The 25,453-nt window shown below is 36.5% G+C and overlaps 1 protein-coding gene across 1 annotated transcript; it reads right to left on the reverse strand.

The window, feature by feature from the left end:
* Positions 1–1,472: 1,472 nt before the first annotated feature.
* Positions 1,473–25,110, reverse strand: LOC117408678 (protein ERGIC-53-like). The gene is made up of 13 exons (XM_058995633.1): positions 24,859–25,110; positions 23,776–23,930; positions 23,582–23,689; positions 20,627–20,688; positions 19,938–20,037; positions 19,698–19,821; positions 19,359–19,417; positions 18,706–18,838; positions 14,344–14,537; positions 13,579–13,649; positions 8,342–8,495; positions 3,179–3,300; positions 1,473–3,013 (listed from the first exon to the last, which is right to left on the reverse strand). Exons 1-13 carry the CDS (start codon positions 25,055–25,057, stop codon positions 2,977–2,979), a joined length of 1,518 nt encoding a protein of 505 aa, XP_058851616.1. The 5' UTR covers positions 25,058–25,110; the 3' UTR covers positions 1,473–2,976.
* Between the last annotated feature and the right edge of the window lie 343 nt (positions 25,111–25,453).

Consider the following 25,453-nt stretch of genomic DNA (forward strand, 5'->3'; position numbering starts at 1 on the left):
TCTCTCTTTTATGCAGTCCTATTGCTCTCACCAATTGGATCCCGCCAGCTCAGATCACCAATCCTAACCTCCCACGTACACCCAGTAATAAGTTAACTCAGAACACCCAGTGGAAACTCAGTGTGCACATCCCATTCAATCAGCGTACTGATTGGTTAGGTAATAAATGCATCAACCATACAGTGCCCCTTTTACAGACAGAAGTCTCGTCCTTAATCCATCTTAAAAGAGTTCCCCTAAGCATGTTCTTAAAATGACTTGTGAAAATGTGGAAATTAAAATTTAAAATGGCAATTGATTAAAAAAAATACACAAGGTTGTTGAGTTGACCGTAGACCATTTTTTCTTTACTATTCATGGTGCTTTATGACTGGTTCTGGGCTCTGATACTCCAATATTAAGTTATTAATATTGGAGTATCAGTAGCAGTAGTATTTGCTTACAATTGTAAGTCGCCTTGGATAAGGGTGTCTGCTAAGAAATCAATAATAATAATAATATTACCATTTTTCTTTAAATTTGCCTTTACCTGGCTTTGAGCTCGGTTTGACCTTGTCTGGAAAATCCTAAATGCGGGGACTGAAAAACCTTCCTCATTCAATTCACTTCATGTGACAATGTGATCTTTTAACTCATCCTTCCTACTCGTCAATAAAAATGGAGTAGGTGGGGCTGTACAAGTGGAAAAGGTCACATTGTCACGTCTCGAATGGAATGAGGCAAGCTCTTCAGTCCCAGCAATTTGGATTCTCCAGACAAACCCAGTTAAAGGCAGATGTAGAGATAAAGGATTGCAACAGAACCCAGAACCACTCAGAATAATATGCAATATCCCAGCTCTTTCTCATGGCTAAACTGACTTGCAGTATATACAATACAGAAGATTACTGGTCTTCTTTTATTTAATGTGCATAAGATGCCAGGGAGGCTACTGTTAAAAGGGTTTAACATGGCAGAGTATTTAGATCCAAGGCCTTGTTTCATAAACCAAGAGACACGTCTAATGTTTGTTCTGAGCACAGAATTCTACATTAGACTAATTAAAGCTGTTTTGCACTATGATGTTTCCATTGTTAATTTGTTTCAGTCACAGAAAGGTGTTGTCAATTTGTCTCTTAAGACTGCCATATTGCAATTGCAATGTTGTTCTATGGTGTCCTAAGAGTAGGCTTTCCATTAATTTACTGTTCAATAATGCCCTCAAAAGGCCTGTCCCTATGTATAGGCTTTATGTTGGTTTTAAACCTGATTTGTGACTCTTCTGTCATACAATGTCTTAAGTACAAGGTTTGCAAACCTTTGCTTTCATAGAATGACCTTCGTCCAGGCTTTGTAGCTTATCTTGTCATTTAGGGTTGCTATATAATAACATGAATCTGAAAACGGAAAAGGGGAATAGATTTTTTCTCTGTCCTTTGACTGAAATCAGAATTTTTTTCAGTGTCAATATGGGAAAAAAAAACAAAAGAACATTTTGATTTCCCAGTAGAAAACTTTTATTGTTTTGAAATGTCCAAAACATTCTGCATGAAAAGAACATGTAAGCAAAGTTGTCTGAGTAGTGCCATGTAATTATAGCCTTACAGTCTTTGAAATACTGTTAATGGAAGAGTAAGCATTTATGATTGGGGGAAATAGTTTACTAGAATGTATACACACATTATAGCATTTAAATGGAAATTGAAGCATAAACCTGCTCAGTGGCATTATAAAATTGATTCAAAATGTGCCAGGACAATCCACCAACAACATGAGCAGTACTCCAGTATATAATGGAACACAGCACGAGGGCTTCCTGCTCTCCCTGAGGTTGAGGCAATGCTCTGCCACCCCAAGTTATCACACTGAAATTATTGTTTTAACAACGTTCTGGCAAACAGTCCTCAATGTACAATTCATAGTGCAGTTTTCAGCAAGATGTGATTTAAAGACTTTTTTTTTTTAGTTATTTACAGGTAATTTTAGAAAACAGCCTCAGAAATATGACCCTTATTACATCTAATAGTCAAACATGTATGTCTAAGAGAGGAATGCAAATCAATAATTACTGAGGGACTGGGTTGATTACAAAAAAAAAAGCATCTCAGGATAGGCTTCCCCTCCAAGATAGCAATGAGAGACCGATTCAAGTAAGTGCCAAAGTCTACTTGAATCAATATATTCATGTAACAATTAATGAAAATAAAATATTACCCAATTCCCAAAGAACAGAAACTTGCATCTCAAATCCAAGCTACAGTTTAGTCAATATACTTGTGTATTACGTTAGAATTTGAATTTCAAAAACAAGTTGATCTGCAACCATTATTCTTCTGTAAAGTGTTTCACAAAAAGCAATAACGATTTTAAAACTGTTTCTATTTTATAATTAATGTGTACAAGACAAGGCTTTAAATTGATTATATATTAAAACACTAAACGTATAAAGTGTATCCTTTATTGTAGTTTTTTTTCAATAAGCAAGGCATACACATGTATATAAACAGTACTAACCTTCCATTAATTATTGCAAACTACCTAGCTTGTAAAAAACAATGCATTGACTTGATACCAAATGTATGTTCCTACATCTTTTATTTGGACAATATACCAGTATTCCATTCATTGATTTTGTTGAAATATTTGTTTACAAGACTAAGATGTTTCTTTAGTTTTACTCAGATTTTATGAGGTTTTAACACATGACCAATTTAAATTAAGATGGGATATCACTGACCAAACATTCACAAATGTTATTTTTTCTAACCACGCAACTGTTCATTAAAAACTCCATGTATCTTTTATCAATCATACCAAGAAATAATATTTGTTTAACTCAAATTTCTCATTAGATCTAAACAAAATATTGCGTTTAGTATAATTTAGTTTTTTGGAAAAAAAAAAAAAAAAAAAAAAAAAAAAAAAGAAAACTTAAAAGTTCCCTCATTTACATATTTTTTTCTTCGTAATTTCCACAGAAAATGAACAAGCTTTTCATCAAAAGAACTTCTTGGCAGCAGCTTCTTGCTGACTCCTGTAAAATAAAAATGCTCAGTTAGGTATCATGTTTATGAAAAAATAAAAATAGTGCTTTTGTTTGCTATATAATTACTTTAGAATTTTTAATATTTAAACTTTTTTTTAATTATAAAAGCATGTGATATTTTCATGAATTCCCATAAACACTACATATACTCACCTATACATTATATAACCGATAAACAACACTGTCTGAACTGCTACAAACATGAAGAAATGGGTTGTAGATAAACATGATGGGAAAGGTGGTAGATCTGGACACGTCGCCTTTTCATTTGGCCCCTGATTTAAATAAAGAAAAGACAATAAACACACACTCATTATATACAGTGCCTATATTGTGTCAGTGCCTCAGTTTCATGCATTTAAATGAGGATTTGTTTCCACTTATCTACACACCATACTCCACACTGTTGAGGGGAAAAAAGTTTTTATTGAGAAAAAAATTATATATCAAAAATACAAAACTGAAAGATCATAATTGGAAAAGATCATAAGTCTCCACCCCCCTGAGTTAATACTTGGTGGAGGCACCTTTGGCAGCAATTACAGCTGTGAGTCTGTTGGGATAGGTCTCTACCAACTTTGCACACCTAGATTTGGCAATATTTGACCATTCTTCTTTATAAAACTGATAAAGCTCTGTCACGTTCCTTGGGGAGCATTGATGGACAGCAATCTTCAAGTAATTCCACAAATTTTCGATTGGATTTAGGTCAGGGCTCTGACTGGGCCACTCAAGGACATTTACCTTTTTGTTCTTTAGCCACTCCAGTGTAGCTTTGGCTGTGTGCTTTGGGTCGTTGTCATGCTGAAAGGTGAACTTCCGTCCCAGTTTCAGCTTTCTTGCAGAGGGCAGCAGGTTTTCCTCAAGGACTTCTCTGTACTTTGCTCCATTCAGTTTCCCTTCTATCCTGACAAGTGCACCAGTCCCTGCCGATGAGAAACATCCCCATATCATGATGCTGTGTCCACCATGCTTCACAGTAGGGATGGTGTTCTTTGGGTGATGCGCTGTGTTGGGTTTGTGCCAAACATAACGCTTTGAATTTAGGCCAAAAAGTTCCATTTTAGTTTCGTCAGACCACAAAATCTCCTGAGTATTTTTCTGCATACTTCAAACGGGATTCAAGGTGGTCTTTCTTGAGTAAAATACAGGCCAGATTTGTGGAGTGCTTGGGATATTGTTGTCACATGCACACTTTAACCAGTCTTGGCCATCAAAGCATGGAGATCTTGCAAAGTTGCCATTGGCCTCTTGGTAGCCTTTCTCATCAGTCTCCTTCTTGCTCGGTCATCCAGTTGAGAGGGACGGCCTGATCTAGGCAGGGTCTTGGTGGTGCCATACACCTTCCACTTCTTAATAATCGTCTTGACCGTGCTCCAATGGATATTCAAGGCCTTCGATATTTTTTTATACCCATCCCCTGATCTGTGCCTTTCAACAACTTTGTCCTGGAGTTCTTTTGAAAGCGCCTTGGTGCTCATGGTTGAGTCTTTGCTTTGAAATGCACTACCCAGCAGAGGGAACCTACAGGAACTGCTGAATGTATCCTGAAATCATGTGAAACACTACAATTTAACACAGGTGGAGGCCACTTAACTTGGTGTGTGATTTTGAAGGCGATTGGTTACACCTGAGCTAATTTAGGATTGCTATTACAAGGGGGGTGGACACTTTTCCAGCCAAGCTATTTCAGTTTTTATTTTTAATTAATTTTCTACAAATTTCTAGAATATTTTTTCACTTGGAAGTTGTGGGGTAGGATGTGTAGATAAATGAAAAAAAAAACTAATTTTAACACATTTTTTTAAACTATTTTAATCCAGGCTATAAGGCAACAAAAGGTGAACATTTTGAAAGGGGGTGTAGACTTTCTATAGGCACTGTATACACAGACGTGCTCAAATTTGTTGGTACCCCTCCACAAAAAATGAAGAATGCACAATTTTCTCTGAAATAACTTGAAACTGACAAAAGTAATTGGCATCCACCATTGTTTATTCCATTATTAATAGAAATCAGACTTTGCTTTTGATTTTTTATTCAACATAATATTGTAAATAAGAAAACAAATGAATATGGCATGGACAAAAATGATGGGACCACTAACCTAATATTTTGTTGCACAACCTTTAGAGGCAATCACTGCAATCAAACATTTTCTGTCGCTCTCAATGAGACTTCTGCACCTGTTAACAGGTAGTTTGGCCCACTCTTCCTGAGCAAACTGCTCCAGCTGTCTCAGGTTTGATGGGTGCCTTCTCCAGACTGCAAGTTTCAGCTCTTTCCATAGATGTTCGATAGGATTCAGATCAGGACTCATAGAAGGCCACTTCAGAATAGTCCAATGTTTTGTTCTTATCCATTCTTGGGTGCTTTTAGCTGTGTGGTCATTATCCTGTTGGAGGACCCATGACCTGCGACTGAGACAGAGCTTTCTGACACTGGGCAGTACGTTTCGCTCCAGAATGCCTTGATAGTTTTGAGATTTCATTGTGCCCTGCACAGATTCAAGGCACCCTGTGCCAGGTGCAGCAAAGCAGCCCCAATCAGAAACTGACGTACCTTCACCTTGGAGTTCAACTTGTATCTCTTTGGCAGTTATCCTTGGTTCTTTTTCTACCATTCGCACTATCCTTCTGTTCACTCTGGGGTTGATTTTCCTCTTGCGGTCGCGCCCAGGGAGGTTGGCTACAGTTCCATGAACCTTAAACTTCTTAATAATATTTGCAACTGTTGTCACAGGAACATCAAGCTGCTTGGAGATGGTCTTGTAGCCTTTACCATGCTTGTCTATTATTTTCTTTCTGATCTCCTCAGACAACTCTCTCCTTTGCTTTCTCTGGTCCATGTTCAGTGTGGTGCACACAATGATACCAAACAGCACAGTGACTACTTTTCTCCATTTAAATAGGCTGAATGACTGATTACAAGATTGGAGACATGTGTGATACTAATTAAAGAAACTAATTAGTTTGAAATACCACTATAATCCAATTATTTATTATCTTTTCTAAGGGGTACCAACAAATGTGTCCAGGCCATTTTAGAATATCTTTGTAGAATAAGCAATAATTCATCTCTTTTCACAGCTTCTTTGCTTTATTCTATGACATACCAAAGGCATGCAAGTATACATGATAAAATAGCTTTTAATTTCATCACTTTTCAGGAGGAATGAAGCATTATTTCAATGAGCTGTAAGGGTACCAACAAATTTGAGCACGTCTGTGTATATATTATATTAATAAAATAAAATAATGTGATAACTGTATAATGTGAAATAATGTATAATGTGATATCTTGTAACAATTGTAAGTCGCCCTGGATAAGGGCGTCTGCTAAGAAATGAATAATAATAATAATAATAATAATAATAAATATATATATATAAATATATATATATATATATATATATATATATATATATATATAAATATATATATATATATATATATATATATATATATATAGATTAAAAAAACACACACACACACAAGGATCTGATTAACTTTTCATGTCAAACTTTTCTGTTGGGATGATTTGGAATAAAAGCTCAGTTTGAGATGTATGTTGGATTAAGATTTGGTGCACTTTGAAATGATTTGTGTCCAATTGATTTTGAATAAATGTTCAGACTCAATTTGGGATTTGTGGTTTCTGTACTGCGTTTTAATTCTTTAATGAACAGAATAAAGCAAAGGCAGAATACTGCATACATGAGATGAAAAGATACTTGTATTCACAATATCATCTCATTAACTTACTCAAACAGTTTATCATTCATTTTGATTGTCCTTTCGCTATAGCAAACCCCTAGATATAACAAACAAAAGGTGTGGACCCCAACTCTCTCACTCTCTCTCTCTCTCTCTCTCTCTCTCTCTCTCTCTCTCTCTCTCTCTCTCTCTCTCTCTATATACACACACACACACACACACACACATATATATATATATATATATATATATATATATATATATATATATATATATAGTGGTTTGCAGAAGTATTCACCCCCCTGCAAAGTTTTTACATTTTGTTGGCACCTGAGCGTACTCCACGATGCTTTCAAATTAGACTTTACATGTAGAATCTACACAAACTACTCCACATTGATAAAGTTAAAAAATGCATATAAAATATAAATAAGTAAGATTTACAGAGAAAAACAGATTAATCTCAGTTGCAAAAGTATTCAACCTCTTTGCTACTGCAGCCCTAAATCAGCTCAGGTGCAAATGACTTGTTTGAAAGGTCACAAAACTAGTGAAATGGTTTCAGCCTGCCTGTACTCAAAGTGGTTTAACTTGTAGATAATTTCCCTCAGGTATGTATAGACTTTCAAGCTGCAACTCACATAGTGATCCAACAAAGCAACCATGAAGACCAAGGAGCTTTTGAAACAAGTCAGGGATAAAGTGATAGAGAGGCACAGAGTAGGAGAAGGGTACAAGAAAATTTCAAAGGTGCCGATTCCCTCTCAGCACAGTGAAGTCCATCATTAAGAAGCGGAAGATGCATCATACCACCCAGTCAACAAGAGAATTAATGTTCTTGGGTGGTCCAGTCAAAGTCCTGACTTGAATCCAATCGAAAATTTATAGCAAGACTTGAAGATTGCAGTCCATCGACGATCCCCAACAAACCGTGAAGAATGGGCAAAAATGTCACCATCCTACTGTGCAAAGCTAGTAGAGACCTATCCAAAAAGACTCATAGCAGTAATTGCTGCAAAAGGTGCTTCTACCAAGTACTGACTAAGGGGATGAATACTTACGCAACCAGTAAATTTCATTTTGTACATTGTCTTTGCAAGTTTTGCTGACATTTAACCTCCTCCTCATATAACTGTGTTCAGTTTTACCACTACAGCTTTGAATAAAAAAAGTTAGTTTGAAAAACTGTGCACATATTATTTGTAATTCAACAAAATGTGAAAACTTTGCAGGGGGGTGAATACTTCTGCAAAACCAATCTATGTATGTATATATGCATGCATGTATATATGTATGTATGTATGTATGTATGTATGTATGTATGTATATCTATCTCCACACACGCTATACCAGACTACACAACGCTGGAGTGGAATGATCCTAAAAGGTAAACAAAAGTGCAGACCGATTACGTTAAGGTGAAAATCTATTTGTGTCTTCAAAGTTTTGCTAAGAAGCTTATTTTGAACAGGTGACTCCTTGTACAAAGGTTAATTAGCACATTTTTAACCACTCATGTTCTAAATCCAGCCATGCATTATGCAAATAATGTAAGCAGCTGCATCATGTTAAATATAGAAAATGAAGGAAAGCCACTTACCCTGTTTCTCTGTATCAAATGGTCAATATCTTTCTTAACCACATGAAGGTGTTCCTTGATGTCATTGAAGTGCTGGACAGTTTCATATGTCCCTGCAGCATTGCCTTGGTTGTGAACATTACCCATTTGTCTGAGAGACTCTGTTAATGTATTCCTGAAACAAATACATTTCACAATTAGACCTTTCAAACACTCCATTTAATAAACTATAACCTTTAAACAGGCTACAGCACTGCATGACTCAATCCAAAACTATAAAATCTAACACAAGATCTAACAGAAGAGAACAGTGTTGCCAGAGATCAGCTTACAGTTAGCTATGGTTAGTCAAATGTAAAGCTTTGACATCCACTTATCCCGCCTCGCATACATAAAATCAGTGTATTATATATTTTATCATGATTACTTCTCATACTAATATGAATACCTTTTAAAATATAACTTTGCATTTATTTAATCTGCTTCATTTTTAGAAACTTTGCAACTGAAGATTAATTTTATAAATTATAAAAACCCAAAAGTAGAATTAAATGAAGTTTTTTTTATGTCAAGTTTCAAAACAAGGGGATCCTTTTTTTGTCTTTTCTGATGCCAAAAACCCAATGCCACATGCTTGAAGGACAACGATTAAGATTAACAAAAGAATAAATTAAAAAAAGTTTAATGTACAAAACAAAAACTGAAAAATCCTTTTAAATACAAAAATCCTTAGGAAACCAGTTATTCTGAAGTATTAAAAATAAGAAAACAACTTAATCTTCTTTATAAAGAGCACATCTTAAAACTAAGATCATGTTTCTGATAAAAATTACAGTTTCTTATACCGTATTATTGCTGTCAGGGAGAACGTCTTTTATAAAACCTAAGATGATTATGACTTTTAAGAAGACTGACAAAGGAAATTTGATTGGAGAAAATAAGTATGCAATCAGATGCTGCTCGGATTTTTTTTCTCTCCTGAAAACAAGTCTTTAATCCTCCAAGGATCTAGTAAAACGAGACATTTCTTCAAAACCTGACTGCACCCAGCAACAAAAAGAACAATACTGTGTCCAGTACGTAACCAAAGGAAAATCTAATTATTTTCCATGCAAGAAAGATTTACCAAGAATATTAGAATTAAAGCTCTTTTATATTAGACAAAGGGAAATGTATTAAATAATCTAATCTTAATCTACTAGAGCTGACCTATTTTGATTGACAAAGAAAAGGCAATCAGATCAATTAAGAATTAAATATGTGGACATATCTTCACTAGAAAACATCCCCCATGTAAATTGCATTTGATGAAGCATGTACAATAACTCAAATCGGTTCTTATTTAAATTACACTTCTGTTTAACCTGGCATACTTTTCTGTATGGTCTAGCCCATTTATTCCTTTTATTTTTAAAAAGCACTTTGATAATCTGTACCTTTACTAACTAGAAGAGTATTTGTCTGACCCAGCAATTCACACAAATCATTAATACGCTCATAAATCTATTAATTGTAAATGAGTGGGTTTTGGGGGTGCTTAAAAAAAATCTGCAACTGTGCCTGGTTTGCTCCCCCACTCTAATGAAGAAAAGTATATACACATTTTCAGATCAATTTAACACAGCGTTACGAGCCTCACAAGCTTGCATAACAAACAAGAAAACACATAAATGCAGCATGTGTGCAGTTAATCAGAAGTATTTCAATGGTTAAAATAAAGATCTCAAGTCAACAGAGATCATTTCAACAGACAACTTGTTTAAAAATACACTGTATCCAACTGAAATTTATATATATATATATATATATATATATATATATATATATATATATAAAAAAAATACTAAACTAATAAACTTGTATAGTTGCTTCATTTTACATAAATTACTGACTTTCCTTACAGTACAACAAATTCTGATTGGATAGCTATAAAATATCTATACTTTTATTTATTAAATATTAACATGCAAACTTAAACAATTAATCTCTCAATTTTACATATTGTTCATAATAATAAAGTACATGGAAAAAAACACCATGTTTTGCACAAACTGGAAAATGTTCCTATAGTCAAGTGTATTCAGTATTTTAACTTTAAAAACATGTTTATAACAAAAGGCTGGAATTGGCTACAAACAGTGTGGTTGCAAAAATTGAAAAGTTAATATTTATTCAGCAGGGCTAGAAGTTAAATTTAAGGCAGTAGTGAGGATTTGCTACCTGCCTGGAAAGTAGGTAGCAACATGGTCTTATTCGGTAGCGGTTTATTCGACTAATAATTACATATAAAAATAATTTTAAAAATAAACACCTACCTACTGTTTTAAATAGACTGAATATCCCAAACTAACTAAAGGTAGTGATAATCTATTAGAAAAATATTTTATATTTATATATATATTTTATATATACAGGGTTCTCCCCAGGCCATGTGACAGCTATGTTATGTCTTGACACAACATTTAACCAATCAGAGTTGAAGGGGACGGGTTTTGTGTGTTAAGCACTTTGAGAAGCTAAAACGTTAAAATGACTGCTAAAAAAAAACAGCCGCTTATTTTCAAAGCAAAAGTAGTGACAATGAATGCAGGGTTTTCAAAATAAGCCGGTGATCGGCGTAATCCACCACCTAATACTATATTTGCGCTGACTACTTTATTAAAAATATTAAGATTATTTTCGGGTAGTATCATTCAGTCCATTTTTTTGTCTTCTTGTTGTACTGTAAGGTGATTTGTTGTATTATATATTTAAGGTAAGGCAAGTTTATTTTTCCGTTAAAAGTGCTCCCGGCTATAATGTTCTGACACCCGGCTGTACAGAATTCCTGGGGAGAACCCTGTATATGTATATGTATATGTAGATAGATAGATAGATAGATAGATAGATAGATAGATAGATAGATAGATAGATAGATAGATAGATAGATAGATAGATAGATAGAGAGAGAGAGAGAGAGAGAGAGAGAGAGAGAGAGAGAGAGAGAGAGAAAATTCAATTAAACGCCTATGGTTTATTTTTTACAATATTTGCCAGCAGACCCGGCGCATATTGGAGACATGCGATTTATTTGAGACCTGTGTTTATAGATTACTAGCTTCACATGCTTCATGCGGTCAGAAGCTGCTAACATACAACCTTGTAGCAACATTCCAGCAACTTTGCTAAAATGTTATGTGTCAGTGGGAACTAAGTAACAGTTTTGTTTTATAACAAAATTGCATTGTATTGTACACCCTCAAGTATAAAGCGAAAGTATTATTAGTCTTTTTATATGCACTGGTTAACAAGGATATGGTATGCAAAACGTTGGAAAATGAACAAGCAGAAGTATGAATTTGTATTTAAAAACAGAATTAGATCTACCATTGTTAACAACAACAACAGTAGTTAAATCTACTAAAATAAAGTCCTGTAGATATATCAGAAAACAGGCGTGTTGGCTACGCTTACAGCACAATGATGATATTATTATTATTATTATTATTATTATTATTATTATATTATTATTATTAATAATAATACAAACTTCCAAAATGTTTTTAAAAATGAACAATAAAAGCAGTATCATCAAAAATAATTTATTGTTTAATCTCAAACTTTAATCTCATTGTTACTATAACAAAACACGTTAAAATACACCAAGAGGTTTGTATCGGGCCTACTTTCAGCACGCTTAAAATTACCAAAACTTAATAACGTAATAACTGCATTAAACAAATATGCATTACATGTAGGTCTACCTTAAATTACGTTTTCTATTATTATTATGTATTAATCCTGAGAGTCACATTCATCGCTGTCACTTATTAGCAGTTCATTAAGCTCAAGCTAATCCTCATCTTCCTCAGCTTCAAAGGCAATGACAGAGACCCGGCGTTTATTTACAATATTTGCCAGAAGACCCGACGCGTATTGGAGACCAGGCAATTATTTGAAGTTTTACAGTAATATATATATATATATATATATAAATCCTCTATATTTTAACTGTAATGCAGCTTTAAATCCCGCTAGCAAGCCTCAATCCTCATTGGAATCTTGTTTTAAATCTTGCAAGTGGAGTCTCCAATAGAAATGTAGGAATGTGCTGTCATTCAGTAGTTGGGGCGGGTTTAAAGTATTCAGAACGAATCAATGATAAATACAAGTCAGGAAGGCGGGATATTGCCCAGCAGCACTGGGAAATGTATTTATTATTTTTTTTGTAGTAGGTTTTTTTTTTTTGAATGGGAAAAGGGTAAAGTCAACGTGAATAGATTAACCATTTCCACTGTTTTTCCGGTGTTTATTGGCTATCCACCAATTACATTTTTCTGTATCTGGGGTGTTTTATCTGGTTTTATCGGTTAAAACCGAAAATCAGAAGCCCTAAATATAGCCTAATTTAGAGATCCTAAGGAATAACCGTTATAATCTATGGAACAAAATGAAAAAAAATATTTTCTAATTAAGTCCTCATGCAAATATAACATTTAGACTTTAGATAGTTATGTTTTGTTTAAAAAAAAATCCCTTGTAAAATAGCAGATACTAAGGATAAATAAAACTGTTGTTAAAGAATGCTCCAACACAAAAAATATGTTTTTGTATAAGCTCACTAAAGATCTAACGCTCTAGGCTGGGGGTAGCTGTTTTGCACTTAAAGATCAGGATTTTAAATGGATTTGAAAAATGAGCAAGAAAAAACTGAACTGTAAATACGTGACTATCGGAAATTATATGGCAGATGGTGATATTTATTTAAATTTCTTCTTTAGTTACTATTGTTGTAAGACAATAAGATGAAGCCTGACAAACATTTAAGACAGGAGAATTACTAAATTATTATGGAGATTAAAAAAAAAATCTATTACAAGAAAAACAACTAGTCTTATTATGAACAAAAGCATTTTGACAGCTGGAGGATTAACAAACACATACGGTAAACATGCTTAATAATAATAAAAACAACAACAGCTTCAACAAAAACAGCAGATCCAAGCGTCTTGTGACCCCCCATAATTTCTCTGTCAGATTATCCATTTTCAAATTATGCATCAACATGTAGAAAGTATGTTTGTTATTAAAATGAGTCAATAAAACGTCTATAGTATATCGTTTTTGTTAATCATGCTACTCACATATCCAAACATATTCCAGGTTCCAATCAGCAGTAATCTAGGACTTTACATTGGGTAAGGTAGTACAACTTTAGTGTCAATCATAGTGTGCTTGTCAGGTATTTGTAATCTTCACTGATTCATTAGGACTCTTACCTCATATCATTGACATTTCTAAGCACCTCTTGCTGTACTTTTACAAGAGAGTCAAGTTCTTCGGTGGGAACCTGAAAAACACACACTTTTTTAATGAGCACAACATAGCTGAACAAACTGCAACGTTCTGTACTAAATGTTATTAAGTTATTTGGCTGGCTAATGTTAACATTACAATTTATATTATTTAATTAAATTAAACATAACTTTTTTTATCCCTTTTATTTTTCTTGCAACTGTTCAAAACTCTTTGATACAGAAAAAGCACTTAAATTGGAGCTCAACACCTTTGACATTTTAAGTGTACGCACATTATTATTTGTTTATTTAGCAGACGCCTTTATCCAAGGCGACTTACAAAGACTAGGGTGTGTGAACTATGCATCAGCTGCAGAGTCACTTACAATTACGTCTCATCTGAAAGACGGAGCACAAGGAGGTTAAGTGACTTGCTCAGGGTCACACAGTGAGTCAGTGGCTGAGGTGGGATTTGAACCGGGGACCTCCTGGTTACAAGCCCCTTTTCTTTAACCACTGGACCACACAGCCTCCACATTCAAGCTTACCTCATGGGTATGCATAAATATAGCCCCAGACCAGTTTCATGGTCATATACCATGCTGATTTAGCACCTGTTGTCTAGTTTGTGCCATTAATTTAGTCAGATATTAAATTTTCCTTATGTTGACATTTTTCAATAAATCATCTTTGTAGGCTGAACAATGTGTATGCACAGCCGCAGTAAAAATCTCAAAATCAACGTACCTGTCCCGGCTGGCTCGGTGCCAAAGCTCCTCTCTTTGTGATTTCATCTGTTACTACAGTCACATAGCGCCTTTGCTCATCCAGGATCATATCCAGTTGTCTGTTCAGCTGTTTGATCTCCAGGTGGATTCTATTCTGGCCTTCAAAGATCTGTCTGACCTCCCGGTCATTAACAGATTCATAATTATCTTCAGCTGAAATGAAATACTGTAACTGTTAAATAAGGAAAAGTTTAATTGTGAATGCTCAAAACTATGAGTAGTCCCTTGAGTCTACCCCACATTATACAAACTCTCCACTTGTAAAACTAAAGAATCCTCCATCACTGTAAATCTACACATTAAGGAATATTACAAATCAGATTTTGTGCTGAAGCAAAACAAAATGGACAGATTCACAAAAGTCTTAAAACAATAAATCATATTTTGCACCATTTCTTGTAAAATAAATAAAAGTTTGTTACAAAGCAAGAAATACACCAATCAGAGTTCATTTACAGTATGAAACAACTCAGCTCAATTCCAGTATGCTTATATTACCTGTAACATTAACAATTTCATATTTGTTACCAAAAATTTGCAAATGCATTCTGTAAAAGATCTTGATAAATCTGACCCAAAATACAGCAGCTTCGATAGGGGGGCACATGTACAAAATGTTACTTGAAAGAAAGTCAAGTGAAGCTGTTTCTTTCTTTCTTTCTTTCTTTCTTTCTTTCTTTCTATCTATCTATCTATATGCCTTGAAAAAGTATTCAGACAACTGACCAATTCTCTCATATTACTGAATTACAAATGGTACATTGAAATTTCGTTCCGTTTGATAGTTTATTTTAAAACACTGAAACTCAAAATCAATTATTGTAAGGTGACATTGGTTTTATGTTGGGAAATATTTTTAAGAAAAATAAAAAACTGAAATATCTTGCTTGCATAAGTATTCAACTCCCACACATTAATATTTGGTAGAGCCACCTTTCACTGCAATAACAGCTTCAAGTCTTTTGGGGTAAGTATGCACCAGCTTTGCACACAGTGTCGGAGTGATTTTGGCCCATTCTTCTTGGCAGATTTACTCCAGGTTGTTCAGGTTGGTTGGACGACGCTTGTGGACCGCAATTTTCAAATAGTGCCACAGATTCTCAATGGGATTGAGATCAGGACTTTGACTGGGCCACTGTAGGACATTTACCTTTTTGTTCTTGAGCCACTCCAATGTTGCTTTGGCCTTGTGCTTGGGATCATTGTCCTGCTGAAAGGTGAATTTCCTCCCAAGCTTCAGTTTTTTAGCGGACTGAAGCAGGTTCTCTTGCAGTATTTCCCTGTATTTTGCGCCATCCATTCTTCCTTCAATTTTAACAAGATGCCCAGTCCCTGTTGATGAGAAGCATCCCCACAGCATGATGCTGCCACCACCATACTTCACTGTAGGGATGGTGTGTCTTGAGGCATGGGCAGTGTTAAGTTTGCGCCACACATAGCGCTTTGAGTTTTGGCCAAAAAGCTCTATCTTGGTCTCATCTGACCACAAAACCTTTTCCCACATTGCAGCTGGGTCACTCTCATGCTTTCTGGCAAACTCCAGACGTGCTTTCAGATACTTTTTGAGTAACGGCTTTTCTTGCCACCCTCCCATACATGCCAGTGTTATGCAGAGCTCTTGATATGGTTGACTGGTGCACCATTACTCCACTCCCAGCCACTGAACTCTGTAGCTCCTTCAAAGTGAGTGTTGGCCTCTCTGTGGCTTCTCTCACAAGTCTCCTTCTTGTTTGAGCGCTGAGTTTTGAGGGACGGCCTTTTCTTGGCAGTGCCTGGGTGGTGTGATGCAGCTTCCACTTCCTGATTATTAATCCAACTGTGCTCACTGGGATATCCAAACACTTGGATATTATTTTGTACCCTTTCCCTAATCTATGCATTTGTATTACTTTATCTCTAACTTCTGTAGAATGCTCTTTGGTCTTCATTTTCCTTCAGATTCACAGCCTGACCAATGATCCTTCAACAGTGGGGTTTTTATCCAGAAAATGTGACAGCAACTTTAATGGTTCACAGGTGGAGGCCAATGGTAAGGTAATTGTGTCCTCGTTAGGGCAATTTCTTCCATCGGTGTTAACTGGGAGCTTCCACAGCACAGGGGTTGAATACTTATGCAAGCAAGATATTTCAGTTTTTTATTTTTCTTAAAAATATTTCCCAACATAAAACCAATGTCACCTTACAATAATTGATTTTGAGCTTCAGTGTTTTAAAATAAACTATCAAACAGAACGAAATTTCAACGTACCATTTGTAATTCAGTAATATGAGAGAATTAGTCAGGGGTCTGAATACTTTTGCAAGGCACTATATATAGAGATATATAGATATATACAGTGCCTTGCATAAGTATTCACCCGCCTTGGACTTTTCCACATTTTGTAGTGTTACAACCTGGAATTAAAATGTATTTAATTAGGATTTTTTGTCACTGATCTACACAAAATAGTCCATAATGTCTAAGTGGGGAAAAAAAATCTACATATTTTTCAAAATTATTTATAAATAAAAAACTGAAACATCTAGATTGCATAAGTATTCACCCCCTTTGCTGCGACACCCCTAAATAAGCTCTGGTGCAACCAATTGCCTTCAGAAGTCACATAATTAGTTGAATGGAGTCCACCTGTGTGCAATTAAAGTGACATGATCTCAGATTAAATACACCTGTTTCTGGAAGGCCCCAGAGTTGTTAGAGAGCATATCTAAACAAACAGCATCATGAAGACCAAGGAGCTATCAAAACAAGTCTGGGATAAAGTTCTGGAGAAGCACCAATCAGGGTTGGGTTATAAAAAATTATCCCAAACTTTGAACATCCCCTGGAGCACCGTTAAATCCATTATTAAAAAATGGAAAGAATATGGCACAACCGCGATTCTGCCTAGAGAAGGTCGTCCACCAAAACTCAGTGACCAGGTAAGGAGGGCATTAGTCAGAGAACCAACCAAGAGGCCAATGGTAACTCTGAAGGAGCTGGAGAGATCCACAGCTGAGATGGGGGAAACCATCCATGGGACAACTATAACCCGGACGCTCCACAAAGCTGGGCTTTATGGAAGAGTGGCGAGAAGAAAGCCATTGCTGAAAAAAAACCATATCAAATCCCGTTTTGATTTTGCCAAAAGGCATGTGGGAGACACAGCAAACATGTGGAAAAAGGTTCTCTGGTCTGATGAGACCAAAACTGAACTTTTTGGCCTTAGCGCAAAACGCTATGTGTGGCGCAAAGCCAACATTGCTCATCACCCTGAAAACAACATCCCCACGGTGAAGCATGGTGGTGGCAGCATCATGTTATGGGGATGCTTTTCATCGGCAGGGACTGAGAAACTGGTCAGGATTGAGGGCAAGATGGATGGAGCCAAATACAGGGAAATTATAGAGGAAAACCTGTTTCAGTCTGCAAGAGACCTGGGACTGGGGCGGAGGTTCACCTTCCAGCAGGACAATGACCCTAAACACACAGACAAAGCTACACTGGAGTGGTTTAAAAACAAGAACGTGAATGTCTTAGAATGGCCCAGTCAAAGCCCAGACCTCAATCTGATTGAGAATCTGTGGCAAGACTTGAAAATTGCTGTTCACCAACGGTCCCCATCCAACTTGACAGAGCTTGAGCAATTTTGCCAAGAAGAATGGGCAAAAATTGCAGGATCCAGATGTGCAAAGCTGGTAGGGACTTACCCAAAAAGACTCACAGCTGCAATTGCTGCCAAAGGTGCTTCTACCAAGTATTGACTCAGGGGGGTGAATACTTATGCAACCAACAAATGTCTTTTTTTTGTTTAACTTTTGTGTCACAATAAAAAAATATTTTGCACCTTCAAAGTGTTAAGTATGTTGTGTAAATCAAATGGTAAAAATCCCAATTAAATCTATTTTAATTCCAGGTTGTAACACTACAAAATGTGGACAAGTCTAAGGGGGGTGAATACTTATGCAAGGCACTGTATATATATATATATATATATATATATATATAAAATAGTAATAATATATATCTTGGGGCCAGCAGTGTGAAGTATGGTTAGGGCTCTGGACTCTTGACCGGAGGGTTGTGGGTTCAGTCCCAGGTGAGGGACATTGCTGTTGTACCCTTGAGCAAGGTATTTTACCTAGATTCAGTATAAACAACTGGATAAATGGGTAATTGTATGAAAACATAATGTGATATAATTGTGACAATTGTAAGTTGCCCTGGATAAGGGTGTCTGCTAAAAAAAATTATATATATATATATTTTTTTTTTTACAGGACAAAAAAAGCCATTATCAAGCTGCAGTGAGTTTACCAAGTACAATAATAACTCAATTCTCACATGGCTGTCCATGGATGTCAGGGTGTTCTTTTTGGAATTCATGTTTCTTCTTGTCCAAATCTTGCTGGAAATGTTCAAACTCCTCTTGGTACTTTTCCTTCTCCTCTTGTGGAATCTCAGCTTCGGGAACAGGCTGTAAATATAAAATACAGTACAATGACATTGTTCAGTCGTTTAAGATGACTGCTCACATTAGGCCAGATTTATTAAGGCCTTCACACCACTTTTTTGTTGCAAAATTTGAATAAAGCAACTCACAAGTTTAATTTGAGGACTCCATTGTGTGCTGCTTCTGGTCTTGTAACATTAAAAAGTTTCCTTTTTCTTTCACATAAAAATGGTGCAAATTGCACTTTACTGTATAGTACCTGTCAACGCAGATCAGCTGTTCTGAAATACCAAGGTCCTGTGGCTGAAAAAATATGGCGGATAGCTGATGGGGTTAATGCGGCTGGTACTGTAAAAGGGGAGACCATCTACTACCAAAAGCGCTGGCAAGATGAACGTTTATGCATCACCTGATGAAATACTGTCATGTTAAACACTATTACTGGCACGATAAAGGAGACGGTAAGTTTTATGAATATGGGCCTTTATGTTACAAGTTAACATGCTTCAGAAACTCCCAAATTCCAGCTAGTTCTAGGTCATACCTCTTGTTGTCCAGGTTCAGTCAGTCTGAATGTCAAGAAAGACAAGACGTCGTGGTCATCTGAAAAATAAAGAGTGGACCATTCACGAAACAGCTGTATATTTGAAGCAGGTTCAAACTGTTTATTTTCTGCAAACCAACTACATACAATAGGTATGATTGAGACTTAATTCAATAGATGTAATTCTAACAACTGGGTTGCTTAGTTCACTGTTGACATTACCATGTGGTTATGTGAAGAACGCATGGCATTTGTTTCAATCCATACATATGCTGCTGATTTCTAGAAGCATTCCGTTTAGTCCGGATTCTCGGATGATAATAACACAGACACACCAACCTGCAAGGCCTCCTGTAGCTGCAGAAATTCCAAAAAAACCTTCAGCTGGAATAATCATATTGTCCACTTTGGCACAAAATTCATAATCTTCCTTATCTGGAGTAAATCCATTGTTTATCCAAACCTAAATAAAATAATTAAAAAACATTAAACACTCAAGTTACATACACATGCTCATAATAAGGATGTTCATGTTTATTTATTATTGCAACATAAATCATAATTAATGTGGAACCTTACCGTCAATGACTTTTTGTAGTATGTGATTTTGGCTCTGACTGGATAGGGCTTGTTTCTGAAGTCCCTTAGGCAGGACCCCAGTGCTTGGGTTGAACCATCACTGCAGATTTGAACAAAATGAAATGTCTTACAAATACAATGGAAATAATGTACAGTATATGCAAAAACAGATTTTATTTAATACTAAGAAACATATTGTTTATTTCCATTACATGTACTAATGTAATGGTTGAGTTCAGAGAGTTATCAGATGTTTAGTACAAAACAATGCCATATTAATTGTATTCATATCCTTCATAAATAAGCATGCAAATAATATATGCAATATTTCCATATTCAGTTTGCAAAAACACAGTCATGCCCATGTTTGAATTAAGGGTTGCCATAAAACTGAGGGGGGAAAGCTCAACTACATTAACACCAAATACAGAGACATTTTAGAAAATAATTAGTAAATAAAGTTAATGCACCACCATGTGACATGTCACATGACAGTCTATCGCAGTATATACCAGTAGATCCTAAGTGATGTAACACTTAAGACAAACTACTGATTCAATCAATCCACATTAGACCCTAATTTAAATAATTCAAGGCCTAAAAGATATTGCAGGAATACAGTATGTATAACACAGAAGACAGCAAAAAGTGTAATATAACACAAAAAGAAAAGCTTTTTTTAAACTTACTTTTGATGGTCATAAACAAGCTTTCCGTTGTTACCAACGATAAGAACAGCAGGGTTATTTTTCTAAAATTAACACAAATTAAAAATATTACCATTTTATTGCAAGACACACAAAGAGAAATTCTATCTTGTTTACATCAAGCAAAAACATTTATAGTCAACCCTGTTTACTATGAAAAGCTAGATATTTGTTTTCTTGTACAGTACTGTGCAAAAGTTTTAGGCAGGTGTGAAAAAAATGCTGTAAAGTAAGAATGCTTTCAAAAATAGACATGTTAATAGATTATATTTATCAATTAACTAAATGCAAAGTGAGTGAACAGAAGAAAAATCTAAATCAAATCCATATTTGGTGTGACCACCCTTTGCCTTCAAAACAGCATCAATTCTTCTAGGTACACTTGCACAAAGTCAGGGATTTTGTAGGCATATAGTCAGGTGTATGATTAAACAATTATACCAAACAGGTGCTAATGATCATCAATTCAATATGTAGGTTGAAACACAATCATTAACTGAAACAGAAATAGCTGTGTAGGAGGAATAAAACTGGGTGAGGAACAGCCAAACTCAGCTAACAAGGTGAGGTTGCTGAAGACAGTTTACTGTCAAAAGTCATACACCATGGCAAGACTGAGCACAGCAACAAGACACAAGGTAGTTATACTGCATCAGCAAGGTCTCTCCCAGGCAGAAATTTCAAGGCAGACAGGGGTTTCCAGATGTGCTGTCCAAGCTCTTTTGAAGAAGCACAAAGAAACGGGCAACGTTGAGGACCGTAGACGCAGTGGTCGGCCAAGGAAACTTACTGCAGCAGATGAAAGACACATCATGCTTACTTCCCAGCAGTGCCATCAGCTCAGAATTGGCAGAAAACAGTGGGACCCTGGTACACCCATCTACTGTCCGGAGAAGTCTGGTCAGAAGTGACCTTCATGGAAGACTTGCGGCCAAAAAGCCATACCTCCGACGTGGAAACAAGGCCAAGCGACTCAACTATGCACGAAAACACAGGAACTGGGGTGCAGAAAAATGGCAGCAGATGCTCTGGACTGACGAGTCAAAATTTGAAATATTTGGCTGTAGCAGAAGGCAGTTTGTTCGCCGAAGGGCTGGAGAGCAGTACACGAATGAGTGTCTGCAGGCAACAGTGAAGTATGGTGGAGGTTCCTTGCAAGTTTGGGGCTGCATTTCTGCAAATGGAGTTGGGGATTTGGTCAGAATTAATGGTCTCCTCAATGCTGAGAAGTACAGGCAGATACTTAACCATCATGCAATACCATCAGGGAGGCATCTGATTGGCCCCAAATTTATTCTGCAGCATGACAACGACCCCAAACATACAGCGAAAGTCATTAAGAACTATCTTCAGCGTAAAGAAGAACAAGGAGTCCTGGAAGTGATGGTTTGGCCCCCACAGAGCCCTGATCTCAACATCATCGAGTCTGTCTGGGATTACATGAAGAGAGAGAAGCAACTGAGGCTGCCTAAATCCACAGAAGAACTGTGGTTAGTTCTCCAAGATGTTTGGGCCAACCTACCTGCCGAGTTCCTTCAAAAACTGTGTGCAAGTGTACCTAGAAGAATTGATGCTGTTTTGAAGGCAAAGGGTGGTCACACCAAACATTGATTTGATGTAGATTTTTCTTCTGTTCACTCACTTTGCATTTTGTTAATTGATAAATATAAACTATTAACATGTCTATTTTGAAAGCATTCTTACTTTACAGCATTTTTTCACACCTGCCTAAAAGTTTTGCACAGTACTGTATGTGTGCCAAAATGCTGTACAGCTTTAATTCTTGTCAGCTAGTCTAAAACTTACTGTCATGTAATGTAAAATGAGATTGGATCACAACAAGGACTATAAATACAAATTTAGATTTTGGCTGTGGACATCCAACGGACATCCATATCTAAAACAATTCCAGAAACTGAAAACATTTACAACAAATATTGTAATATACGGTCTGTAGATGCAATCTGCATGTGGTTAATTAAATAATGGTTTGACAAAGTATGACGATTTGCATAAAGTAACGTGGGTTGTGCCATCATTCCAAAGAGCACCATATAATGAATTTGATTAGTCCCAGGCTAACAATACACTATTAAGTAAGGCCTTGTTTAAAGCTCTAAATTATGTTTGACTTTACATTTCTACTTCTTTTTTTGAACAATTATTTATTAATTTTCCAATATTTCTCCCAATTTTGGAATGTCCAATTATTATTCAACCTAGCTCACCGCTGCAACCCCCTAACTAACTCGGGAGAGATGAAGACGAGCACTCGCGTCCTCCGAAAGTGCCTTCAGCTGTCTGCTTTTTTTCGCTCTGCATGCCTGCCGTGCAGCCATATTCAGAACTTAGAGTCAGAGCACCACACAGTTCTGAATTGCATACAGGCCGGTCTGCAGGCGCCAGACCAGCCACAGCGGTCGCTGGTGTGCGGTGAGCCAAGGACTCCTCAGCCGACCTAACCCCTACCCTGCCCGGACAGCACTTGGACAATTGTGCGCCGCCCCCTAGGAACTCCCGTCCACGGTCGGCAGTGGCATAGCTTGGAATGGAACCGGCGATCTCCAAGCTATAAGGCGCATTCTGCACTCCATACACAACGCAATGCCAAGTGCATCTAAAGTTTGAATATATTTCACACTTTTCCTTTGATTATTGTACCCATCTGCAAGGTTAGTGCACAGGAGGCTAAGCTACAGAACTCCAAACTATAAAACTGAATCTGATTATACTGTAGCTTTACGCAGTTGTCAAGCCTCCAGGCAACACCTCACTTGAGAAAAATCATGGTCCTTGATGGAGAAACATCAAGGTAGTCTCCATCTTGGACAATGTTGGGAACACCTGTTCTAGACCATGTAATTATTTTCTTGCTTTTCGCTATTATGAGTGGGCCAGCATTATAAATACTTGTTTTGCAAAATATATTTTACCAACCTTTGCATCATTGTCAAAAGAATCAAAGAAAATTCCAAGGCCATTCCATGAATCTGCTGCTCCAAAGACTGGACCCTCAAGTCCTTGGTCTGATGTGAACCAGATTGCCTATTTCAAAAGGTGATATTATTAACCAAATAATTAACTCTACAAAGCAGGCGAGTTACAATTTTAAAAGTGTAAGTGTTATTTACAAGCCCATCTGCTCCAACTCTTCCTCTTCCAGTAACACGAAATGTAATTTCAGCTTCCCAGTTTTCAAAGGCTGCTTTGTTTTTTGTCCACACTGAGCCTTTTTGACTTCTCAATGATGGTGTGATTCGGACCTGATCAGCACTTGGAATAGCATCTGAAACATACATCGAAACATTTATAAAGAAACTTTTGGATGTGTTTCCACTTCCAGACAACTAGCATCCTTATTTATTTACTCCCACCATACTATGCTTTACAAGTACAGTATTTAAATCTACAGTAAATGTGAATGAAGTCAGCACAAATCTAAATACTGTTCCATTGCATCTTCAAGTTTAATCAATATGAATACTTCAAAAACATAGAGGGCCTTACAAATAGCAATCTGGGTACATAATTAATATTCACCTAATAGTTCCTGAATTGACTCCTATAACACACCCCCTAAACACAATATCAATGAGGGTGGTTGTTTGAATATGTATGGACTTTAACCTTCCTGTACAACAACGCAAAAGGGTACATATCTGACCCATCTTTTCAAACAGCACAGGAGTGAAACGTGAACTAGTAGCATACTTTACTTATAAATTCACAGGCAGGTCCCCTAAACAGAAGTGAACAAAACTCAGTAATGACGTTGCATTGCTGTGTGTACTGGTGAAAAAACGTGTTTATTTTACTGAACTTCTGAGTTTTGCCAAGATGCCAGACATCTCAAAAACTATGCTTCAATTCCACAGTGCCAAACAGTTGCAAAGTGAGCCCCTCAAATAACTGCAATGAAAACCAACATCACAAAAACATATTTATTTAACAATAGTTGTGGGAATAAAGGTACGAACCGTTATTAAAACCATTCATGGGCATTATCCGCAACACGTCTTCACTTGCCTTGGACAAAAATAAATCCTGCATCACCTGAAGCAATAAGTTAATAAACCGTGTACTGTACAGTTAGATGAATGTATTCTAGTTGGTATGTATGGGGAATAAAACATGTAGGACATTAACTTTGCATTATGTATTTCTGGCTAGATACAGTACTGTGTTTAGATACATTGTTATAGGAATAAACTTACTCCCATTGTGCAACCAAAAGGGGATAGTGCCATCGCTCTGTGATAAATGAGGTCCTTTGAAGCTGTATTTGTATTCAAACCGGCGGTGAGGAGCGTCGTTAGATCCCGGCGCAACGTCTGCATTAGTGCGATTAAATATTATACAAAATATTAGTAAACCGGCAGCTACAGTCAACGACTTGTCCATGGACACCGCCATCTTTCTACCCCACTGCTGACGTAGCGCTCAGTCGAAAGGCTGACGGGAATTCCAACAGCCAACAGGGCGCTGTCTCATTGGACGGCTAGGAAACGGTGACGTTGCGTGCCGATGTTGCAACAAGTGCAGTGCCTACAAAGGTACCACGAAATGTTCCTGTCAGGAGCATTGTAAGGATAGCGCAACGCGTAGAGGTCATCAAAACAATGTTTGTTTTGATAATCTTAAAAAAAAAAAAACAGCTCAGATGTTGTGATTACTACAAATTCATTTTGTTGGTGGACTGCTTGCTCATTTACTGTAAGGAAAGCTGGATAATACTTTTACCTGCAGTGTTTGGAAAGACAAAAATTTTTTCATTAGCATATTGCATTCGACTAGTATAAAAAGCGGTGT

The sequence above is a fragment of the Acipenser ruthenus genome, chromosome 2, assembly GCF_902713425.1.
Source record: "Acipenser ruthenus chromosome 2, fAciRut3.2 maternal haplotype, whole genome shotgun sequence".
NCBI lineage: Eukaryota > Metazoa > Chordata > Actinopteri > Acipenseriformes > Acipenseridae > Acipenser > Acipenser ruthenus.